The sequence below is a fragment of the Halichoerus grypus genome, chromosome 14 (assembly GCF_964656455.1).
Source record: "Halichoerus grypus chromosome 14, mHalGry1.hap1.1, whole genome shotgun sequence".
NCBI classification, from domain to species: domain Eukaryota; kingdom Metazoa; phylum Chordata; class Mammalia; order Carnivora; family Phocidae; genus Halichoerus; species Halichoerus grypus.
Window position 1 is genome coordinate 77,245,465 of NC_135725.1, and position 23,549 is coordinate 77,269,013.

Here is a 23,549-nt window from a genome sequence, read left to right on the forward strand (position 1 = left end):
TATCTTGCTTCACTTCTGTGTCAATCTGGCCAAATCACTTAACATCTCTGAGACCTACCTTCCATGTATGCAAAACGGGGATGCTAAATGCTGCCTCACAGTTTTGTTATAAGACTTAAATGAGTAAATAATTCCATGAAAGTATATGAACACTGCCATATTTATAACAGACTTAATAATATTAGGTTCACTTTTTGTTTGGTTTCCTTCAACTCTTCTTATAGAATGATTCTCCTCTACCCTTTCCTTAAGAGGTCATTAGGTATCCACAATGTTTTTCCAGTCTCAACTATAAAGCCTCTCCTTTGGACAACTTCCAATATATTAGTCACCTTCTCAAAGCATGACTCCCAGAACAGAACAGAATATAACAGAGAACTCTAGGTGTAGTGTTATTTGTCTATACTAGATTGGAGCCATCTCACCCATTTAATCTAAACAACTTATTCCTTTAAAAGTTGTCTCTTCTGAGGCACCTGGGTGGCTCAGTTGGTTAAGTATCCGACTCTTGATTTTGGCTCAGGTCATGATCTCAGGGTTGTGAGATTCTCTCTCTCTCGGGAAAAAAAAAAAAAAAAAAAAAGCTGTATCTTCTACTGCCTTACTGTAGGGGCAGAATATTGGGTAAATACATCCTGACTTATACTGGAAGCCTCAAGGATTGCACGAACCAACATCTCAAATAAGATAAGCTTTTTAAATTAACCAATAGCCACTCATCCATAATGCCACCTACATGACAATTTGGATGAAACCCAAACCCATGTTACCAGGGCTGGTTTGTTATAAAACTCATAAAGGGCCATTAATATTGTATTTGGTATTATGGACAACCATTGGAGCTAAAGCATGAGGCAGCTCTATTAATATGACATTGATAAAATCAAAGATGGCAGAAACTAAAGCCCCTTAGAGGAACCAAGGGGTCTCAAGGAGTTATTACATCTGTTGAATGGAAAAAAGTAACATTTACAGAGATATTAATGTATTAAGCAGCTCTCCAACTTCTGTTAATTGATCACAGAGTTCTCATTAAGAATATTAATACTTGGGCTCCACCCGTAGAGAATGTGATTCACTAGTTCTAAGGCTCATCAGCCCAAATCACCCAAATGCAGATGACTTACAGACCACAGCTGAAAAAACAGCTAAATTCAGTAATTTTGGACACAGACCTAGTCCATGTCTTCACTGTGTACTTAGCAGGGCAAAAAGCCTCTACTGGCCTTGAGAAGACCCAGACAAAGAAGTGGTGATATTTGCCAAGGGTTTGGATGCGGGCTGTTAGGATTTATTGCTTGTGCCAACTGCTGTCTGGACAAGTGCTACATTGTGCTGACCTTTACCTATAATGGACAGTAAGCATCAAGTATAACACAAGTGCAGGATTCATTTTTTTTCCTGAAGACCAGCCTCAGTACTCAACTCCCCTCCTCATGCTTCAGCACCGTGGACAGCTCAATATACAGTGTTGTATGAGCGCTCTCTAAGGGCTGGCAGGTCAGTAGCTTGTTTCTGGGGAAGGTGAGAAAAATGAGCGCTGTCTTGGCCAAGGTCCTTGGGTGGCTTTGTCTCAATGGAGTCCTTCCCATTTTATGGGGGCTGCTTTCATCCTGATAGTCCTTATTATGATACTGTTTATAACTCAGCCAGTGGCCTTAGATGGGGGCCTGTATTATGATATGGGGAAATAGATATATATATTTAGTGATTATATAATCATTGAATTGTACACTTTCAGTCTGTTTTCTTTACTGTATTTATGCTATATATCAATGCATTTACAAATATTAATGCCAACTGATAATAAGGGTTCAGGAAAATAGACATCAGCATCACTTCTCCTCTTGCCCTCCTGCATACATTCTTGGATCTCCAGAAATCAGAGCTAGAAACCCCACTAGTCCAATTCATATAAATCGTTCTTTGTTAGGCTCTGTTCCACCCCCATATAAACTGGATTCCACCCTTTTTCAAGTCCTAGCTTTCTTATCTGTCAAATGGGTATAATAAAGATCGCTTTGGAGAGCTGGTGGGGGAATGGAATGTACAATACACAGAGATTATCCACCCACAGGAGGCATTGGGATCATGCTGGGAAGGTCTGCTTGCGGAGAACTATTAGACAGCCATCTACCTGACTTTAAGTATTCATTGCTCTCAGGATTCCTGCTGATCCCCAGAAGAATCATAGTAGAATCTGTTAGATTCTATTAGAATCTACTAGAAGAATCTCATCTATTTAGTTTCTTATGCCTTCTTGTCCTGCCATGTACCAGCTTCTGATGTCTCTTCCTTTATGGATAATTTTAGGAATACGAGTAATAACTACTGTGATTTATTGAGCAATCACAATTTTTTAGATATTTTACTGGTATTTTATGCACATGATGCCATTCAATCTTTTCAAAATAATCTTCATTTTACAGATGAGAAAAATTGAGACTCAGGGAGCTTAACTGACTCTCCTATATTTCATAGCAATTAAATAAGGAAACTGAGATTTGAACCTAAACATACTTATTTCAAAGGACAGATTCCTAACCAAAACAATGCAGTATGTAGGGGAAAGGGGTTCCATTAAACCTTGAGACTGAGACCCTTTGGACTAGGTCCCCTAGTATTGCCTGCCATGTTTGCACTCTCTAGTACTTATACACTCCATGGTCATTTTCAATTATCCTTGATCTATATGCTCTCTGCCTTAGTTTTCCATGACTCAGTCTCCCCTTTCTTCATAGCGATCTAATAGAAGAATCCCATAGAATCATTCATAGGTCTGCTTTAATTCAAGTTTAATTCATTCAACACATATTTACTGAGCATCCACCAAGGACCAGGAAGTGTGCTTGTCATCATGGATACGATATCTCTCCCAGAAGACACAACTCCTGCCCTCACAGAGTTTCTAGTCTAGAGGCAGAAACAGACAACTCTACAGGAAGTTGTAAAGTTCTAAATTTATGATATAGGACAGAATAAGGACCACCGAGAAAGGACACCTTTTAATTCATCACATTTTTGTCTATCTTTCCAAGCCATCACGAGTTTGGGAGTTTTCTTGGGCGATCCCTTGATTTTGCAATTTCCCAACTACATGTTATCTAAAAATCTGATAAATGTTGAATTGTAGGCTTCATAAGAATCCAACGAGATAAGTATTATGATACCCACTTTATAGATGCAGAGACTGAGGCTCAGAGGGATAAGTCTTTCACTTAGCTATAGAAATGGCAGTTAACATAACTATTTGAATTCATATTTGTATTATTCTATAGCCTCTACTGTTAGCCATTAAATTATTTACCATGACTCTGAATAGGTTACTTAAGACTCTTAGGAGCTCTATTTCTACATGCATGAAAATATTCAAAATTTAAATGTTGCTAAGGCCTATCATTCCACAGTTAAAGAGTAGAGACTGGTAAAGCTAAAATAAGGTCACATGCCTTCAATATGGCCAAAATTTGTCCCTTTGGTTTTTCCAAACTCATTGTTCATCACTCTTAGTCTTTCATCTCCATATGCCAACCACACCCAAGTTCTGGCAATTCTTCCAATCCCAGTCTTCATCAGCCTATATGACTTAGATACTTCTGTAAATTTGGTTCCTTCTGCCTCCCACTGCTATCCCTCTGTTTTCTCACACTCACAGTTTTGCCTGTTATATGTGCACATACGATTTGATAGGAATGAACCAAAATATTGTGCTTAGGTGAGAAAATCCACTGCATGTATATAAAATGAGAAATACTGAACTTATTTGCAGTTCAGGTGAAACACAAGTAGAGGCTAGATCACATGGTGAAATGGGAGCACTCACAGGAGGCATTAATAGAAGTCTGAGTGTTTCAGAGAAAGGAGGTAAAAGTTCCACTTTGGATAAAACATACTGAAGGGACTGGTGCTAAGTTCTGAACATGAACTTAAAAATTAAAGATTCAAATCAAAACCACATAGAGATAACACCTTACACCAGTTGGAATGGCAAAAATTGACAAGGCAAGGGGTGCCTGGGTGGCTCAGTCGGTTAAGCGGCTGCCTTCAGCTCAGGTCATGATCCCAGGGTCCTGGGATCAAGCCCCTTATTGGGCTCCCAGCTCAGCAAGGAGCCTGCTTCTCCCTCTCCCTCTCCCTGCTGCTCTGCCTGCTTGTGCTCTCTATCTCTCTGTCAAATAAATAAAAAATCTTTAAAAAAAAATTGACAAGGCAAGAAACAACAAATCTTGGAGAGGTTGTGGAGAAAGGGGAATCCTCTGACACTGTTGGTGGGAATGCAAGTTGGTACAGCCACTTTGGAAAACAGTGTGGAGGTTCCTCAAAAAATTTAAAATATACCAGCAATTGCACTACTGGGTATTTACCCCAAAGACACAGATGTAGTGAAAAGAAGGGCCACATGCACCCCAATGTTCATAGCAGCAATGTCCGCAATAGCCAAACTGTGGAAAGAGCCGAGATGCCCTTCAACAGACAATGGATAAAGAAGATGTGGTCCATATATACAATGGAATATTACTCAGCCATCAGAAAGGATGAATACCCAACATTTGCATCAACATGGATAGAACTGGAGATTATGCTGAGTAAAATACGTCAGGCAGAGAAAGATGATTATCATATGGTTTCACTTATTTGTGGAACATAAGGAATAACATGGAGGACATTAGGAGAAGGAAGGGAAAAATGAAAGGGGGGAAATCGGAGGGGGAGACGAACCATGAGAGACTATGGACTCCAGGAAACAAACTGAGGGTTTCAGAGGGGAGAAGGCTGGGGGGATGGGTTAGCCTGGTGATGGGTATTAAGGAGGGCACGTATTGCATGGAGCACTGGTTGTTATATGCAAACAATGAATCATGGAACACTACATCAAAAACTAATGATGTACTGTATGGTGACTAACATAACATAATAAAAAAATAAAAATAAAGATAAAAGTGAGTTACATTGAGGTGAGTTGACAAATATTGAGCAGGGATCTCAAAAAACATTCAATATATATCCAATTGGAAAAAGTTTTAAACAAATAATGGTGCTAATATGGTGCCAGAAGTCCGATGAGTGGTTACCTCTGGGACGGCATTAACGGGGAGGGAGCATAAGGAAGCTGAAAGGTGCTGGGAATGTTGTATGGTTTAATCTGGGTGGATGATTACGTAAAAATTCATTAAGCTGCATACTTAATATGTCTTCTTCATTGTATTTCTGATAACCTTCAATACACGTAAAAATAGGAATGCCAAGCACTTGGACAAGCATTTGGGGAAATAGGTGCCATCACATCCTGCTGGAGTATGTAAAGTGGAACAACTTTCTGGAGGGCACTTTAACAATAGATCTCAAGCACCTTAATCAGTTTCTTGGGCCATGCTTTGCAAGTGATTATAGTGACTACAGTGTCTCATTAATTCAAATTAATTGGGTGAAAAGTAGGATATAGCACACTTACATGTACTTATAGTACATTTACAGGGAATGAGATGTGAGTATTCTCCAGGATATTCAGGAAATTCCAACAAAGCTCATATGATCTTGTCTGTCATATTTTTTAATTAGCAAATAGTATTTTGGGGGGATATTTTTAATTAGGAATAGGATTCAGAAGCATAATAGAAACAGCAGGTTGTCTGAAGTAGCTCAATCTTACTGCACTCACATTTGAATTCTTCCTTTATTTAACAAATCTTATCCTTGCCCATGGCAAAAAGCAGTCTGTAGTTCCATTTAAATAACCCAGGATTCCAAATCATAAGGGTCTTTTCAAGGCCTTTGAATTTGGATGCTCCCTTTTTTTCTTTCTTTCTTTTTCTTTTTCCTTTTTTTTTTTTTGTAATCTAATTGTGAAGTTGGGCAATGCATGGAGGACATTTGACCAGATAGGGGTGTAAGGTGATGAGCAGGTATGGGGCATCTTTTATGCTTGCTTCTTACCGTCTGCAATGAAGTGCTCAGGCACATGCAGAGTCACCTTCACAGTGAGTGGACAGGACATCTGACTGCCACACACCATGGCCAGGATGCAGGAGCTCACAGCAATCAGCGTCAAGGCTGTCTTGTTCACTGGGCTTTTTAGCAAACCTAATAACAAAAATACACACAAAGATACATTAAGTCCATGAGGTGAGAAAATAGGGATAGCATGGAATTTGGGAATCCTGCTCTTTTCCAAATGGGAAGCTGGGAAAAGAAACCATATTTTCCAACTTCTGTGCTTGCCATGACATCTCAGCAGCCCTTGTTGGGTCTCAACTTAACTCTCTAGAAAATGGGCTTATTACACCCTTCGTATAGATGAAAGAAACAAGCTTCATGAAAACTGTGGAAATTCTCCCTCCTGGTCATTCTTGGTAATTATTTAGATGACATTAAACTCTCTACTGGCTTTAGAAGCAAGTAGGAAGAAGTGAGAAGTGTTGAATTCATTGAGCCTAGAGGAATGAGCATGGGCTTTGGAGTCTGACCACCGTGGGTTCAACTTTGAGCTTTAGCCCTCATTGGTTGTGTGACCTGTTTCGTTCTGTGAACCTCAGTTTTCCTACATGTATGATGAGAATAGTAAGAAACAGCTTACAGGTTGTTGTGATGATTACGTGGCATAGTGTATACACAACATCTGTCATCTAACTTGGTTTCACAGAATGGTGGAAGCTTATCAGTTCAAATTAATTTCATAGGCTTTTACTGAGCACCTACTATGTAGACACACATAGAGCAGGAACAGAATAGTTTCTGATCTTCAGAAGCTTGCAGGCTAGGGGGCAAAGGCAGGTTTATCCACAGCTAGTTAGAATCCAAGGCAAGTTGTCTTAAGAACTGACAGAGAGGGCACAGGATGGGGAGGGGAGTTTTGCATGGGAAAATTAAAGACAATTTAATGGATGCAGTAGAATGAGTAGATTGGATGTGCATGGCCAGCAGAGCACTGGGCCAGCAAAGAAATTCTGTGGACTGTGTCCTAAGCCCCCACTGGGTCTCATTCTTTAGCCCTTGTTATTCACATCAACTTTCAAGGTTTTGATTACTATTTTTAGAGCAATGGCTCCCAAATTTCTATCACCCACGAGGCTCTTTTTTTGGGCAAATCTTTATGCTCAAACCTGCCAGACATCTCCCTATGGAAGTCCCAAGGGCGTGGCATAAACATGTTTGAAACTGGACACGTTATCTTCTCTTTAAACCTGTGCTGCCCCCTCCACCTCCTCCTCCTGGGCTCCCCAACTTACTGAAAACACCACCATTCACCTAGATGTCCTTCACTCTTCTGTTTCCTTCCTTTATAGCATCTGCACAGCCAGACAGTCCTGTTTCTTCTGTGTCCTTAGCATTTTCACCTCTCTCCCCTCATCTCTTCTATTGTCTGTTTGCTTGTCAAATGAACGAGGTATGGGCACAGCTTCCCATCCCATTCCCTGCTGGAACCCCTCTAGCTGTTTTATAGCATCTGGGCACAGGATGCCATCCACACTCATCAGCCTGGCATCCGAGGTCTTTCATGGTGGGTCTCTGCACTCATGCCTCCTGGTGGTCTCCCCTCCCTGGCCCAGGGGCAGGCAGAGCTGCCTAACCGCAGGGCCACCCCAGTCAACACTTCATCATGCTAACGTTATCATTGGCATTATTTCTTTTGCATAGAAATCCACTTGTTTCCTTGTCCCTCATCACTCATTGAGATTAACCACAAATGTAGATTCCTCTCCCTCTAGGCAAACAAACAGCCCACATTTGTTGTGTCTCTCAAAATATCCTATTCAAACAGTAGATTCTAGTAACTAGATGGCAAACTCCTTGAGGGCAGGCACCATGTCCTTTGCTTACCATGGTATCCCAATGCCTAGCACAGTGTCTGGGACATGGTAGAATCTCAATAAATGCATCCAAACTTCCAGGGATGAGAGTAACATATCAGTAAGCAGACACAGGTGCTGACCGATCAAAAAGCATGCCAAACATAAACAAGCAACATTGCCAGGCTGGTGGATCTCAATGGAGCAAGAACCCTATACGGACAGCTGACTTTGGATTTTTTGTATGGATATTTCTTTTTCTTAATAAATAGGGAACTTTTTAAGATTTTATTTATTTATTTGTCAGAGAGAGAGAGCACAAGCAGGGGGAGTGGCAGGCAGAGCAGGCAGAGGGAGAAACAGGCTCCCTGCTGAGTAGGGAGCCCGATGTGGGACTCGACTCCAGGACCCTGGGATCATGACCCGAGCCATGCAGGCATCCCCAAACACTGAGCTTCTTGAAGGAAGGGATCCCATCTTCACCATCTTTACATTTCTAACTAAGCTCACTGCCTGGAACCTAGAAATTCCTTAATTTAAGAATAGCATCCTGATCTTTATTGCTAGTCCTAGGACAAGGCATAGCTTATGGTAGAGACTATACATCTATTTGTGGTTGCTGTATTTGTTGAATATTTGTTAAATGGAATAGCAAATAAAATTTAAAAAGTTGGTCCTGGTGTCAGGTGGATTGGAAATCCCTAAGCCTAAAATGACCACCAAAAAATGGGAACACATTTCCTTTCTCCTCTGGGAACCACAAAAAGCTGTTTCAAACTCTAAAATATAAACAGTTTAGTAACTAAATAACATAAGCAAGCTAACATCGACATTTTCTCCTAGAAAGGGTATGGACTAGGAGTTGTTGCTTTGTATAAGTCTTTCCTTAAAAAGTCAACATACTACCCCACACCTAGATACTTAACAAAACCCCCACATAGAAGTCAGCAGGAGAGCTGAATTTCCACTCGAGATTCTAAGGAGTCTGTTCTAAGGGGATGAACATGTAAGGATGAGTCCAGCATGAACACATTCTTGGGAAGGTGACCCAGAGAGTGAGATGTGGAAGGTAGAGGCTCCCGGCATTGGGGAGGCGGGTGCCCTGAATGGACACTTGCACCCTTTGGGGTTCTGGGAAGGCATCTCTCAGACTTGGCCCATACAGCAGCAGAAATGGAAAGTGACCAAGACATTCCTTTCACTAACCAGCTACAAGAAATGCCATGTAGGCTCCACAGGGTTGGTTTCTGGTTGGGAGAAGAGGCATGAGGGGCAGGCGTGGGATTGCTCACACTATCTCCCTGGACTCACGCTGACCTAGCTGTCCTATGTCCTATGTCATTTAAACCTTCACAGTCATCCACAGTCTATTAAGAGTCAGTGGGGTAGGGAGTGAAGTCACGTTAGTGTATTGCTTCTCAGTTTTCTCATCTGGAAAATAGGAATAAGACAACGCATCCTTTAAGAGCATGGTAAGACCTAAATGAGACAGCAAATGTCAAATGCCTAGCACAGTTTTTGGCACATGGCAGGCCCTTGGTAAATAAATGATCATTTCCAAGCCAAGTATCAGTATTTATCTAATCATCGATGGCAGAAGCCAGGACTCATTTACTTCTTTGTCCAACAGATTATCAGAACGTATTAGGAATTGAATTATTCTTTAAGGAACTGAAGACAAAAAGAGTGGATAGTAAGGGAGAGTCAGAAGAAGAGGGAAGAAATGGAAGGGAGAATGTGAATGAACAGTGTCCTGGGGTAGCCATTTACTCAGTGAATGCCTGAGTCACCATGGTTGTCTCTGAAGTCCAGGAAGAAGAAAGCACGCAGGTCAAGTCTGCACTTAGGCCAGATGCCTGTGGAGCTGCCCATGGGGCTTGGGGAGTTTCCATGGCAACTAGATCTGGCAGAAACTTCACAGTGGAACTCAAACAGAGGTGACTTAAGAGTTCCTGGCCCAGGGAACTGATCATCAGCATTTAGCTCTGAGTAGAAGCTGTAGACAGCAGCAAGGGAGAAAATATCTCTCTCCAAAAACCCACCTCCTTCTCATCCAGGCTCTGTATTGCATTGTAGGACGCAGATAGGGAAGAGAACCTCCATTTGCAGAATGCTTACTATGATCCAGGGACTACGCCTAGCACTCACATCTATCCATCTATCCATTCAACCAATTTTGACTGAACATCACCTTTTTCTCCATACTGTTCTAGGAAAAGAGGAAATGACAGTGAACAAAACCAATGTCCTTGAAGCTTACATTTTAGTGGAGAATTACCTCATTTAATTCTTAAGGAACTGTTACTACTATCCCCATTTTACATATGAACAGAGGGACAGAACAACCAAATGACTAAGGTCACCCAACTTGTATGAGGCAGAGGAGAGATTAGAACCAGTTCTTTCCATCCTCTCCCCCATATCATATTACCTTCCACCTCATTCCAGAACAAAGTCCCACAATGGCATCGTGTAGTTGCAGAAGGAGCATGGCCTCTGAAGCTGGACATGGCTGTGTTCAAGTTCTGGCTTAACCACAACATCTCCATGGGATGCTTGCCAGTTGATCTAACCCTAATAAGACAAAATATTCCCACCTGAAAAATGGCAAGAGTGCTCTTCTTTCAGAGCTGATTGGAGGACAAAAGATAATACATGCAATTGGCCAAAAAAAAATCAACAAATGATATCTCCAGATCAATAAATGATAGCTCCAGACCATAATATGAGCATCGTCAGATGGCTAGGGTCACAGTTATGCCTGTATCACATCCCGGGTCCTAGTTCCCTCCCTGTCACTTGCAAGAGAGAGAGAGAGAGCTGTGCTGTAGGAATAGAATTACACCAGGGTGTACTGATTGCTGGAACCGGAGAAAGTTAATAATCTAATTTCCCTTTCATTTCCCCTCCCTCTTACCCCTCAACTCCTCTCATGGCAACAGAGAATGGCATAAAACGCATTGCTTGAGAAATTCGACCGGAAATAACTCGGCACTGTTGATCTACACGCTGCCTATAATTTGGGGTTTGATTGATTCTCAGTTTGGAGATGCCAGGTTGGGAGAAGAAAATCAAATTTAAGCTAAATTTGGAATTGAATCAATCACATTTTACAATGAAGAAAACAGATCTAACCCCATCAGACCACCGTGTGCTGAAAACTTAAAGCAGCCATAGCTCCACTGATTCCTTCCTCCTGATATCTCTGGGGGACAAGAGACCGGGTCCCCAGCTGTGAAGTCATTTCTTCCTTCAAATGGCATATGGGGTTGGGGTGAGAGACAAGGATTCTAGGAGTCCAGGAAATTAGGGTGGAGGAGCCCAAAAGGTAGAAAAGCCACTCAGAATAGGAGGAAGAGGCTGGGTTTGGGTTTTATTTATTTATTTATTTATTTTTAAGATTTTATTTATTTATTTGACAGAGAGAGAGAGCACAACCAGGGGGAGAAGCAGAGGGAGAAGCAGGCCCCCTGCCGAGCAGGGAGCCTGATGCGGGGCTTGATCCCAGGACCCTGGGATCATGACCTGAGCCGAAGGCAGTTACTTAACCAACTGAGTCACCCAGGCGCCCCTGGGTTTGGGTTTTAAACATAGAGATTGAAATCCAGACTCTTCCATTTAATAGCTAACTGTGGCAAGTTACCTATGCTCTTAGAGCCTCAGTGTTCTGATCTATGAAATGGCAATTATAACCCGTAACTGGTGGAGAAGCTATTTAGATGAAACGGGAGGTCATAATTGTAATGCTCAGCACACATACTTTACCTTTCCTTTCTTCTCATTTCTTCGAACCCCCACTGCCTGCAGATATCAGCAGGACATATGGCTCTTTGGCTCAAGCTGGAATTCTGGCTCTTACACTTAGCTGCTGGCCCCCATGAGCAAGTCACCTTACTCCTCTAAGCCTCAATGACCTTATCTGAGAATTAGTTCATTCAATAAGTAGTTACTTAATGTGTGTCTAATATGCCAGACCTCATATTTTGTGCCCTCCTATTATTTCCAGTGTCTATAAGTGTGTCTGAATATATTAGGTGCTCAAAAAACATCAATTTAATGAGTGAGTGAATGAATGAATGAATGCTTAAATATTGTTCTCCTTTCTACCAAGAGGTTGTTAGTACTGAAATACTGCTACTAGTTCTTTTTTAGTCAAATGTATTCATTCACTCTCTTTGGCAATGATTGGTCCCCCACCCCCACCCCCGCCCCAAACCTCTCCAAGAAGAAATTATACAAAAAGCCATTGAGAGGCTGCTAATCCCCCTGCCCATCAGGGTGACCACTGTGCATTGCTGGTGTCCCCACGAACCTCACTGAGTGCCTCAGGGACCCCCACCGCACCTGAGCTCTAGCACCTCTGTGCTTCTTTGTGTATTTCTGGAAACTAAAATTAGGACACAACGTCTGACAAGTGCAAGTGTCACGTTGGAGGCAGGAGGAAAGAATACTTAACATCGTGACTTGCTCAGAACTCTACAGAAGGTAGTCCCCCTATCCTCAGCCTGCCTCATGGCTGGACCGTGCACATACTACTTCAGTGTGGTGGGTCAATAGGGGGGCATTCTTCTCCTTCCCTCGGCCCCCATTTTGCCTCCCTGGAGCCAAGTCTCTCCTCCTCTCCTTCTCTCTACCTTTGCCATGGACAAGTTTCTTGTGTTCTCTGCCTCTTTGACCTTGGCATTCTCAAATCCACATATCCTTTAAATCATTTGTAGTTTTCCCAATCTTCCATAGGGCCTTCCTTTATAAGTCTTTGCAAGGGTTCATCCAGCCTACGCAAACCTCCAGAGACAGCAAACTCAACACCTATGAAGCAGCAATTCTCCTCTCAGACAGTTGTACTCACAGCCCTGGATGTTCACTCTACAAGCCAGCTTCTGCTGTCCAGGTCAAATAAGATGCACCTAATACCTCCTTTTCGGGGGCAACTATGTAGTTAGTGAAAGGCGGCAGTTAGGTTGTCTTGAGCCCTCTTTCCTCCAAACCAAAGATTGCTAGCTTGACTTTATTTCTCTAAAATCATATTTTGAGTCTCTTTATTATACTTTGTATAGATTTTCTTTTTTTACAATGACTTTCCTAGCAGAGAATATCAACATTACCACCATCACCAGCATCAGCATCATGAGCATCAGCATCACTAATATTTATGAAAACATTTATGTGCTAGACAATATAACTAAACATTTTTCATGTAGTATCTCACTTAGTCTTCACAGAAGCTTCGTGAGATGCTATTATCACTCATATTTTACACATGAGGAAACTAAGCTCACCACTCACCAAGGGCTGTGCAGCTCAAAGTTTATAGGGCTGAAATGAAAAACCATTTGACTTCAGAGTCCAAGTTCTTAGCCATGACCCTCCATAACTTCTCTATCAACATGCCAGATATGGTCTGAGCAGAGAATAATCAGCCCATGAATATTATTCAACCATAAAAAATGAGAAAAATCTTGCCATTTGTGAGAACATGGATGGACCTTGAGGACATAATGCTAAGTGAAATAAGTCAGAGAAAGACAAATGCTATATGATCTTACTTATAAGGGGAATCTAAAAACCAAAGTCTGCCAAGCTGCTTACAGACCTCACTTGCCCTAGAGCCCCGTGGTGACTATGATGGGACTCACAGTGGCCTCACTATCCCACCTGATGTTGACCACAGGTCTTCAAGGGAACCTCTCCGCATCATAAGAGGGGACTTTACAAGGAGAGCAGATGTTGAGAGGGGCAAGCTAGATGGCTCTTTCTCTTCCTTTCTGAGCTCCAGAAAATACTATCTGGCCTCAAATAGTTCAGTGAACTACTATGAGGCCACTAGGAAACACCTTTGGCTGGCTCTGCTCCATGGATAAAGCTTGGATTGTGGCACCCTATTGAAGATAAAGTCACTGGTGGCAGACGCGGAATGGGGCTCCAGACAGCTGGCTCTTTGGATTTCTCTATGGCAGCTGCAGAAGGCTGGTCCTGGAAGTATGAATGTCACTTTAAGATGATGACAGTGGAGATGTAACAATGGTGTTGGTGACAAAGATGGCGCCACATTTTTTCACTTCTTATTAGTTTACAAATTATCCCCAAATATCTCATTCACTCTTCACCAAAATTCTATGTCATAAGCATCGCTACTATCTCCAGTATACAAATGAGCCCAAGTCTTCGTGGTGTACTCATATTTAGACATCAGAGGAATAACTGGGCCTGGGAGCCACATCTCCTGGCCCACAGCCTAGTGCCCTTTTCACGACACCGTACCTAGGTCTTGATGGTGGGGCATGAAGGTAAGATGAGAATCTGTGCCCCCATCTGTGGACCCATTGACCACACAAATGTATCCGAATGTCCTGAAGAGTCATAACAGTATTTCCCATCAAACAAAATGCATCTTGAAAACAAAATTTCCATTTTCAAAGAATTCTGGGACATGCTACATTCTATATTCACCTCTTAAGGTACTAGATTATGTATATTTATATATCTGGTATTAAAATCTCTGAAAAGGCCTGCATTGATTTCTCTTTAGCAGAATTTAACCTGATGTTTCCCAAAAGTATTAATATATTACAGAACCATTATTCTATGAAACAAAGTAGGAAAAAATAATAAGCTACTTTAAAAATATATACAAAAGTTGCTATTAATCATATCTGCAGTTCCCGATAATTAACGGTTTCCCCTATGCCAGGAACTGTGTTAAAGATTCTAGTTACATTTTCCTATAAACTTCTCAACAGCCGCCCAAGGCAGAGATTACTACCTCTAGCTAAAAATGGGAACACCAAGATTTAACTACTGGGAAATGACAGAGGAAAATGTCATGGTCAGTGCTATCTACATACTTCTGGTTCCCAAGCATTAAAAGAAAATGGAGTTTTACAGTAACCTCAAAAGATACCTGCACCCCTATGTTCACAGCAACATTACTGACTATAGTCAAGACATGAAACAACCTAACTATCCGTCCACAGATGTATGTGTGCATACATACATGCATATATACATACATACATACAATGGAATATTATTCAGCCATAAAAAATGAGAAAAATCCTGCCATTTGTGAGAACATGGATGGACCTTGAGGACATAATGCTAAGTGAAATAAGTCAAAGAAAGACAAATGCTATATGATCTTACTTATATGGGAAATCTAAAAAAGAACAGAAATGAAAACAGACTCCTGTAGAAGAGATCGGCTTTGTGGTTAGCAGAGGGAGAGGGTGGGGAGGTGGAGGGATAGGAGGAAGGTAGTCAAAATGTACAAACTTGCAGTTATAAGATAAATAAGTACTAGGGGTGCAATGTACAACTTGATGACTAAATAGCTAACACTGCTGTATGGCATATATGAAAGTTATTAAGAGAGTAAATCCTAAGGGTTCTCATCACAATGAAAGCATTTTTTTTCTTTTTCTGTTTTTTCTTTCCATTGCATTTATATGAGATGATAGATGCTGACTATATTTATTACGGTAATCATTTCACAAAACGCATAAGTCAAACCAATATGCACTGTACACCTTAAATGTATACAGTGATGTATGTCAATTACATCTCAATTGGTAAAAGATTGTTTACAGAAAATGGAATTTTAGAGTCACAGAAAAATACATGCAAAGAAGGAAAAGAGCAGGTACAAGGGGCCAGCTTGAAAGGTTAAAGACTATTCAACCGATATTTAGCAGCCTGATAGAGTGCATTAGGGGAAGGAAAAACATGCTGTCCTCAAAACGTGAAACTATAGTGTGTGGGAGAAACCACAGTGACAATTCTAAGAGCTAAAGTTCTAGAAAGGCTCATAAATAAAAGGGAAGGAAGGAAGCAAAGGTGGCACTTGATTTTCAGAGCCACAGGTGATCATCAGCTGTGTTTTTAAGATGTCTTTAAGACACTGGTGCTTGACCCCTGTGTTCACCCTCTTAGACTATAGGCTATTGAGCAGTACCACCACGTTCAGCCCACACCTTTGATGGAACAGGGAGTGGCAGAGAAGACCTGGGGACCAAGTAGTGGGTGCAAAGGGACAGAGCAAAGAGCAGCCACACGTTTCCATGGCTACCAAGGAAGATCGGACCAATCGTCTCCTATTTCCATGAAAGGGACATTTTTAGCTGCTTTTTCTCAGAGCTTGCCAAAATGTCACTGCTCTGTTCTCCAAGAAGATGTCACCAGACATTGGTCCAAGGTTTGTGAAATTAGGAGGAGAGGAACAATGTTTATTGTGTATTTAATATTTACTAGGTCAGCTGTATTGTCCCTTACCTACAGAATATTCTATATACCCATCGTAAACCCTAGGCAATGCTGCCATTTTTGATACTGGAGGAAATGGAAACTCAGAGAGTTAATTCACTTCCCCAAAGGCTCATAACAAGGGCAGAGAGAGACTCTAAACCAATCTATTGACCTCCAAATTCAATGTTTCTTCCATTATATCACACTGCTTCTAAAGGAAGGGGGTTCCATTAAATCTCCATGGTCCTTCCTCCTCCCATCTTTGTCCTGACTCTCAGACAGCACTTGAGAAATAATGGAAACAAGGCTTTGCCTGATGGTCCATAAACCCTTCACTGCACTTCGATTTGCCTGTACCTTTCCTTGTGACAAGCTGCATGCATTCCTCATGGCCATGCGGTACCCTTCCTACTTTTATCAACATGTCTAAGGCAGGCCTACTTGTTAAGGCCAGAGAATTCCCATCTCCTGGAAGTTGCCCTAACTCACAGAAACCCCATACCCCTCTTAACTCCTGTCCCATGTATCACATGTTCTAATAGGAGTCATGGAATCTCAGATTTACAGGGGACTAAAAGGGCTTTAGCTTAACGGATTACACAACACAGGGAGCTCCCTACAATGCTCCATCCCATGGTCATCCAACCTGTGTTGGAACATCACCTAAACTGGGAGCTTGTTAGCTCAAAAGAAAACCCATTTTGATGATGATGATGATGATGATGATAATAATGGTAATCTTTTATTTTTGGAGCACTTACGGCTTATGACATGTTGTGCTAAATATTTTAGATATTACTTTATTTGATCCATCATAAATTTTTGTTAGCACTTCATTTGTCAAATAAGGAAACTGAGTCTAGCCCAAGGCGGGAAGACTACTGAGCAGCAAAGCCAGGATTCAAATCCAGATGTAGATCCCAAAGCTCTTAATGATGTACTATGAAATCTCCCTTCACTCTTAACCTTCCGTATGAGGACTATGTCAGTGTGAAATGAAAGTCTACTCCTAGAATTATAACCAGCTAGACATGTTCCTGTCCTTAAGATTCCATAGTCTTGTCTCCATTCCTCCTCCTCAGGGCAACCCTCTGGTTTGACGTTGGAAAGTAGGTTCCCCATATCCTTTTGCCTCAAACACATTTTCTGTCCCTTGACTCCCACATGCAGTAAATAATCATGGAGCCAGAAAAGAGAGCTGGAGGAGTGCCTTTAGATCAGTGAGTCCAATCCATTATGCTAAAGGTTAGAAAGAGGCTAGGAGAAGAGCTCTGTCCAGAGCCCTAATGTGCAGAGCCAGACCTAGATCCCATTGGTCCCAGTTCCTGCAGCAATGTTTCTCAGTTCAGCCCTTGGGATAGTTGTCTCTTGTTAACCAGTATCACCTACCTTAACCAGGTTCTCCTGGAATAGACAGTGCATCCTACACTCTCTGTCCGTGTGACACTGGCCATAAGGTCACACAAATGACTGTATGTCAGGTGGGCCCAACTAGGATACTTTGGTCAAACATACAAACAAAATAAAACATACCCAAATATTCCCACCAAACAACCTCAACAGACTGGTGCAAAGTCTAAAACATAGTAGACTAAGGTAATGGGAAAAACATGGACTTTGGAGTTAGAGAAATTTGGGTTCAAATCCCAGCCCTGTTATTTTTTGATTGACCTTTGGCAAGTCTCATTATCCTAATTGGTAAAATGTGAATGACATCTACTCCACAGCATCATTAGAAAGATTAAATAGGAAAACATACGTTGCATAGTAGGTGCTCAATGAATAGTAGCCTTTATCATCATCATTACCAAATGTAAGACTGGTAAATATACAGCCCGGCCTTTATATCCAGGAAACTATCTGCATAAATTCAGGATGGCTCAGAAGTGGAAGAAACACCATATGGTTGGAATGATAGTGATAGTTTCATCCTTTCAGTATGAAAAGATTATGCAGAGCACCTGCTACATGCTAAGCTTCTGCTGGACCCTTTGTATCCATTTTTCAGTTTGCTCTTCACAACAATCCTCGGATTCCCATTTTGTGGATCAGAGAAGTGAACTCAGGGAAAACAAGAGTTTTGCTTAAGGACACTCACCTCATAAGCTACAGAGCTGGTAATGTATGTAACTCAGGTCTATGTGATGCTGGAAACAGAACATAGACAAGTAGTCTATGTTCTAAGAAGAGTAACCAGGATTGGACTAGAGATTATGTCAGAAGAGGACACTAGATAAAGGACATGGGACATTTAGCCTTGATGCAAAGAAGACTCAGCCAGAGGGACCTCTTCAGGGGGATCTCACAGAAGACATCCAAACATAGAAAAAAGAAAAAAATATATATTCCACAAGAGCAACTTTGAGAAACAAGGCCCTAGTCTAGGTGCCTGACTTGCATTGTTCCACCTAGTCCTTGAAACAACCTTCTGCGTTCAGCACCATGATCTCCATTTTATAAATGAGAAAAATGAAGCTCAGGGAGATCATACACTTGTCCCAAGTTGCACAAACAACCTAGAATCCACCTAGGTCCACATGACCCCAGCAACATCTGTGTTCTTCTCGCATCACACTGGGGCTCACTTACCATGAGGGTCTCCTGCAGGTCTAGGGAACTAGATGGAGCTTTGGCCTGAGAAGCATATTGTAAGACCAAGGGTCTTCTCGGCATCCAAATCCTCACCCTTGCCAAGGAAGGCATTTGGGCCCTGCAGGGGACAGAGGATGTCTTTTCTTGGATGGAGGAGTTTGGCTGCTAAGCCCCTGGGAACTTGATTAGAATAAACACACCTGCCTCCAGCCCTTTAACTGGAGGGACATTTTTCCCCGGGTTTTCCAATCCAATGCCTCTTCTTCAGACCACTAACATTTCAGCAAAAGCACATTTGCATTGTGTTTAAACAGCCATTTGGAGATAAACAGCTTTGCCTTTAGACCTTTGAGGAGGGAATATAAAGGAGAACAAAAGAAGGAAAAAATGAGAGCGAGGAAATATTCCTATGCAGCATTTCTGCCCAAGCACATTTCCATACAGAGGCCTCTACCCATTTCAGGCTGACATTCTGGGCCTAAACCTTTCAAGCTTGCTGGTTTTAAATGTGCCACCTCCAAAAGAACAATAGTGGTCTTAGCCCAAGGGACGTGTTAGACTCACATTCGGTCTGGTCCTTTAGTGGCAAAGAAGTGCCTGGGGCCTGTACAAAGAGCTCTGTCTTAGGGGAACAAGAGACTAAACCTGAATACTGCTCAGCCATTGTTCACTATGCACCCTTCAGCAAAACCCCTCCCCTCTCTGGACATCTGTCTCCCTGTCTATAACAGGAGGAAGTCCACTCATTCAATAAATATTTCTTGAGGTCCCATTCTACATTGAGCTCTGTGGTCTGAGCTGGGAATACAGAGATGAGAGCCATCAAGGGTCTCAATGTCCAGTGGGATAGGAGGCTCTAAACAGAGAATGTAATGCCAGGAGACTACCATGGTGGCAGAGGTCAGTGCAGAAGAGGGGACCCCTAATCCAGGCTTGGGTGTCCTGACAGCTGAGGCTGGTAAGATGAGAGTTAGCTGAGTGGAAAAATGGACATGTGATCCAGGAGATGTGTGAGCAGGACACTGCACGTAAGCTGGAGTGGGGACGGGGGGCAACAGGTACATGCAGCACAATGTTGACAAAGGAGGGCAGAGGGGCAGGGAGGGAGCAGCTTCCAAAGGAAACGGTGGTCCACTGCAAGGAGAGTGGGCTTTATCCCAGATGATACTTCATTTCCTTCCAGGCTGGCCCTCCTGGCATCGTGCAAACCTCACACACCCTCATTCATTCACCTTGTCAGCAAAGATGTGTTAAGTATCACCTAAGCACCAGACATGGTGTTGGATGCTGAGGATCCTGCAGGGACGTCATAATCTCAAGGAGTGGGATCCAAAGACCTTGTGACGAAGGAAGAGATCGGCAAGTGTACCTCGGGGGTGGAAAATAAGGAGAGGCACTTGGGTTAGAGGCAGAAATCTTATTCTGCAAAGACAGTCTATAAGAAAATCAGAGGATGTACACAGCAGGAGGCTGAAGAACATTCTGGACAGAACACAAGAACCTGAAGCTTGGCGATCGATCATTCTTCAAGTCTATAGACATGAAAAAACATGAGTCACCCTATATGAGAGATCTGGTTTGAAGAAAAGGAAAGAGGGCAGGGGACCAAGGTCAGCTACTTCTAAAATGGTTCCCGATGATTCTGGCCTCTTGGTATTCACAACTTGTATAATCCCCTCCCCTACCAACTTGCTTCTGTCAAATGGAATACAATGGAAGTGTGGGATGTCACTTTCATGGCAAGGGCACAGAAGGTTGTGACTCCCGTTTTGCTCATGCGCTCTCTGCCTCTTCTCACTTTCTTGCTCTGGTGAAGCCGGACGCCATGTTGTCAGCTGCCAGATAGAGAGGCCCACAAGAGAAGGAAGTAAGGGTGGCCTCTGGCTCACAGCCCCTGCAGAAAGGAATCCTGCCAACAATCACTTGAGGATGCTGGGAAGATCCTTCCCCAGTCAAGCCTTGAGAGGGGACCACAGCTCTGGTTGACAACCTGACTTGAAGTCTCATGAGAAACTCTAGGCTGAGGGCACCTGGGTGGCTCAGTTGGTGAAGAGTCTGCCTTCGGCTCAGGTCATGATCCTAGGGTCCTGGGATCAAGTCCCACGTCGAGCTCCCTGCTCAGCGGGGAGCCTCCTTCTCCCTTTCCCTCTGCCACTCCCCCTGCTCATGCTTGCTCTCTCTCTTAAAAATAAATAAAATCTTAAAAAAAAAAAAAAAGAAACCTTAGGCTGCAAGAACAGTTACATGGTGCCTGGGTCCCTGACCCAAAGAATAAATGTCTGTCAAGGTAACAAATGTTAATAAATACATGTTTGTTGAGATAATAAATACATAATACGTGTTTGTTGTTTTAACCTGCAAATTTGGGGGCCATTTATGATGCAGCAATAGGTAACTACAAACCGGGACCTACTTAAATGAATACATGAGAAAGACTGAGAAGTCCTCATCCCCAGAAGGAGACTTGGGGACTCTCAAGTTTAGAAGAGACCCCTTTTCATTTCCAGAAAGTTTCCCTGTGCACCTAGTGTGTGCTGTGGTTTGGGCAAGCTGCAGGACTCACCGAGGAGCCAGGCACAGCCCAGACCTGGAGGGACAACAGTCAGGTAGACGAGAAGGTCTGGAGGAGATGTAATTACACTGTACCAGGAAAACTGCTCGGTTGCTTTACTGAAGCCTTCCCAACCTGGTGAGGGCTGAGAGGAAGGAGACACCGAGTGTGCTTGACAAAACCAGGGCTGGCTTCCCAGTGGAGGAAGTCCCTTTTATCTCTATGAAGGCATTTCTCTCTGGGAGATCCCATGTTCACACACAATCCCAGAAGTGAAGTTGGTGATGTGGAAGGCTTCTGAGTTCTGCAATCAGAGAGGAGGAGCTTGAATCCCAGCTCAATAATTTCTTAACACTGTGAGCTTACGTAGTTAATAAAAAGGAAGAGTTAGGAACATGGCCCTTAGGATCCCACAGAGCTGGGGTCAAGCACCAGCGCTGCCCATTCCTATTTGAAGATGCTGGTACAAGTAATCTGATCTTTTTAAGTCTCAGTGCTCCCATTTATAAAACAAGAATAATTAAAATACCTACTTCACAAGATTACTTGAGCTAAAGCCACAAGTGTCCAGCACGGTGGCTGATGATAAGAAAGGCTCAGATAATTGTTAGCTCATATCACTGGGAAAGCGCCTTAACTTCTTGATGTCTCTTAATGTATTTCAAGCCCTCAGCACATTGCGTGGCATATACTGAGCACTCAGTGACTATTGGCTGCTATATCTATTATCAGCAGGGGCCCTAGATCCAGTGAATTGTCATGGTTCCTCCTAGACTAAGGGCTGGCCAGCATTGGTGCATCCAACTTACACATCCAAAATGTTCCCTACAGCACCCGCAGGGGCATTCGGTTCCTTGTGCTAGGATGGAAGGGCACAGATTATTTCTGTAGTAGGAGCTGTACAGAGGCATCACTCGAGTAGACATGGCAAAGGCACGGTAGCCATGTTCCCTAAGTAACTGTAATTCAGGTGCTACACACACCTGGAGCTTCCTGCGTGTGCTGTTAAATTTATGGGACAGCAATAATAGTAACAACATTAGTGCATATTTATTTATAAAATGCCCACACCTGAACAGCCTGAAGAGCTAAAATAGAAGCCCTACTAAATTTTATAGGAACCTACGCATATGTGTGGGGATGTGAATATATGTGCAAGTGTAGAAGAATTGAGATTAGGATGTAGGTATGCTTACAGTGGAATAACAGCAGCCCTGGGAATCATAACTATGAATTTCTTCTTCCATTTCAATCATCGACCAGGACCAGCATTAGCAACATTGCTTCCTTCTCAGTGTCCCAGGTAGTCAGCAGCTCAAAGAATGGAAAATACCACTGCAAGAGTCAGCACAGTCCAAATTCTCCAATTCACCAGTTTCTGGCTACATGACCTGGGATGGCTGTTTCTTTTTTTGTTGTATCAGATGCCTCAAATGATACAATGGGCATAACAACGCCTCGGTCCTACCCAAAGCCTAACACGGGAGATGTGTATTCTCTCCCTCGTTTTCTCCTTTCCCTCATATTTCAAACTACAGACAACAGGGCATATCAAAGGTTACCATTTTTCTAGACCAATCTCCCAACTGACTACTTGCAAAGCATTATTTAGTGACGTCTTTTTTTTTTTTTTTAAAGATTTTATTTATTTGAAAGAGATAGACACAGCGAGAGAGGGAACACAAGCAGGGGGAGTGGGAGAAGTAGGCTTCCCGCTGAGCAGGGAGCCCGATGCGGGACTCGATCCCAGGATCCCGAGATCATGACCTGAGCCGAAGGCAGCCACCCAATGACTGAGCCACCCAGGCGCCCCTATTTAGTGAAGTCTTATAAGCAGGGAGAGAGGAAGGGTGACCTACCCTACTCCCCCCCATGTGACTATCCCTTCCTCCGGGGCATGGACCTTATTTTCTCTAGTACTGGACCTGGTACTGGGTAGTAGGTAAATCAATATTTGGTTAATAAATAAGTGGATAAATGAATGAATAGACAGAGTCCCCAACCAATCACCTTTTTGCAGAGAGAAGGAGCAGGCTCCATGGGATCTTTCTGAGAGGAGAGAAGTAAAATATAGTCATTAAGTGTGAATTTCAGCTGTGGCATCACTTTGTCTCACAATAAATATAATAATAACTTCCATGGTTAAGTACTTAACTCTGTGCTGAGTCCTGGACTAAGTGCTGTACATCAAATTATGCAATCCTGATAATACCATGTGATGGAGTTACTGTTACTATATCTGTTTTACAGAGGAGAAAGTTAAGCCCGTAGGAATGCAGTTGCCTACCTACCATCACAGAGTTAATAAAATTTGAACTGAAGAGGCTGACCCCACAGTGCAGCCTTCCAAACTCTTTGCCACAGTGCCTGCCAGGTGA

At 42.6% G+C, this 23,549-nt stretch overlaps 1 protein-coding gene across 4 annotated transcripts in view; it reads right to left on the reverse strand.

The window, feature by feature from the left end:
- The window catches only part of ASTN2 (astrotactin 2), an 865,335-nt gene that overhangs the window by 512,523 nt on the left and 329,263 nt on the right, over nt 1-23,549 (reverse strand). For all 4 annotated transcript variants that reach the window (XM_078061680.1, XM_078061681.1, XM_078061679.1 and 1 more), the window contains one exon: nt 5,935-6,081. In XM_078061680.1, the coding sequence (XP_077917806.1) occupies nt 5,935-6,081 (147 nt within the window). The remainder of the gene's footprint in view (nt 1-5,934; nt 6,082-23,549) is intronic.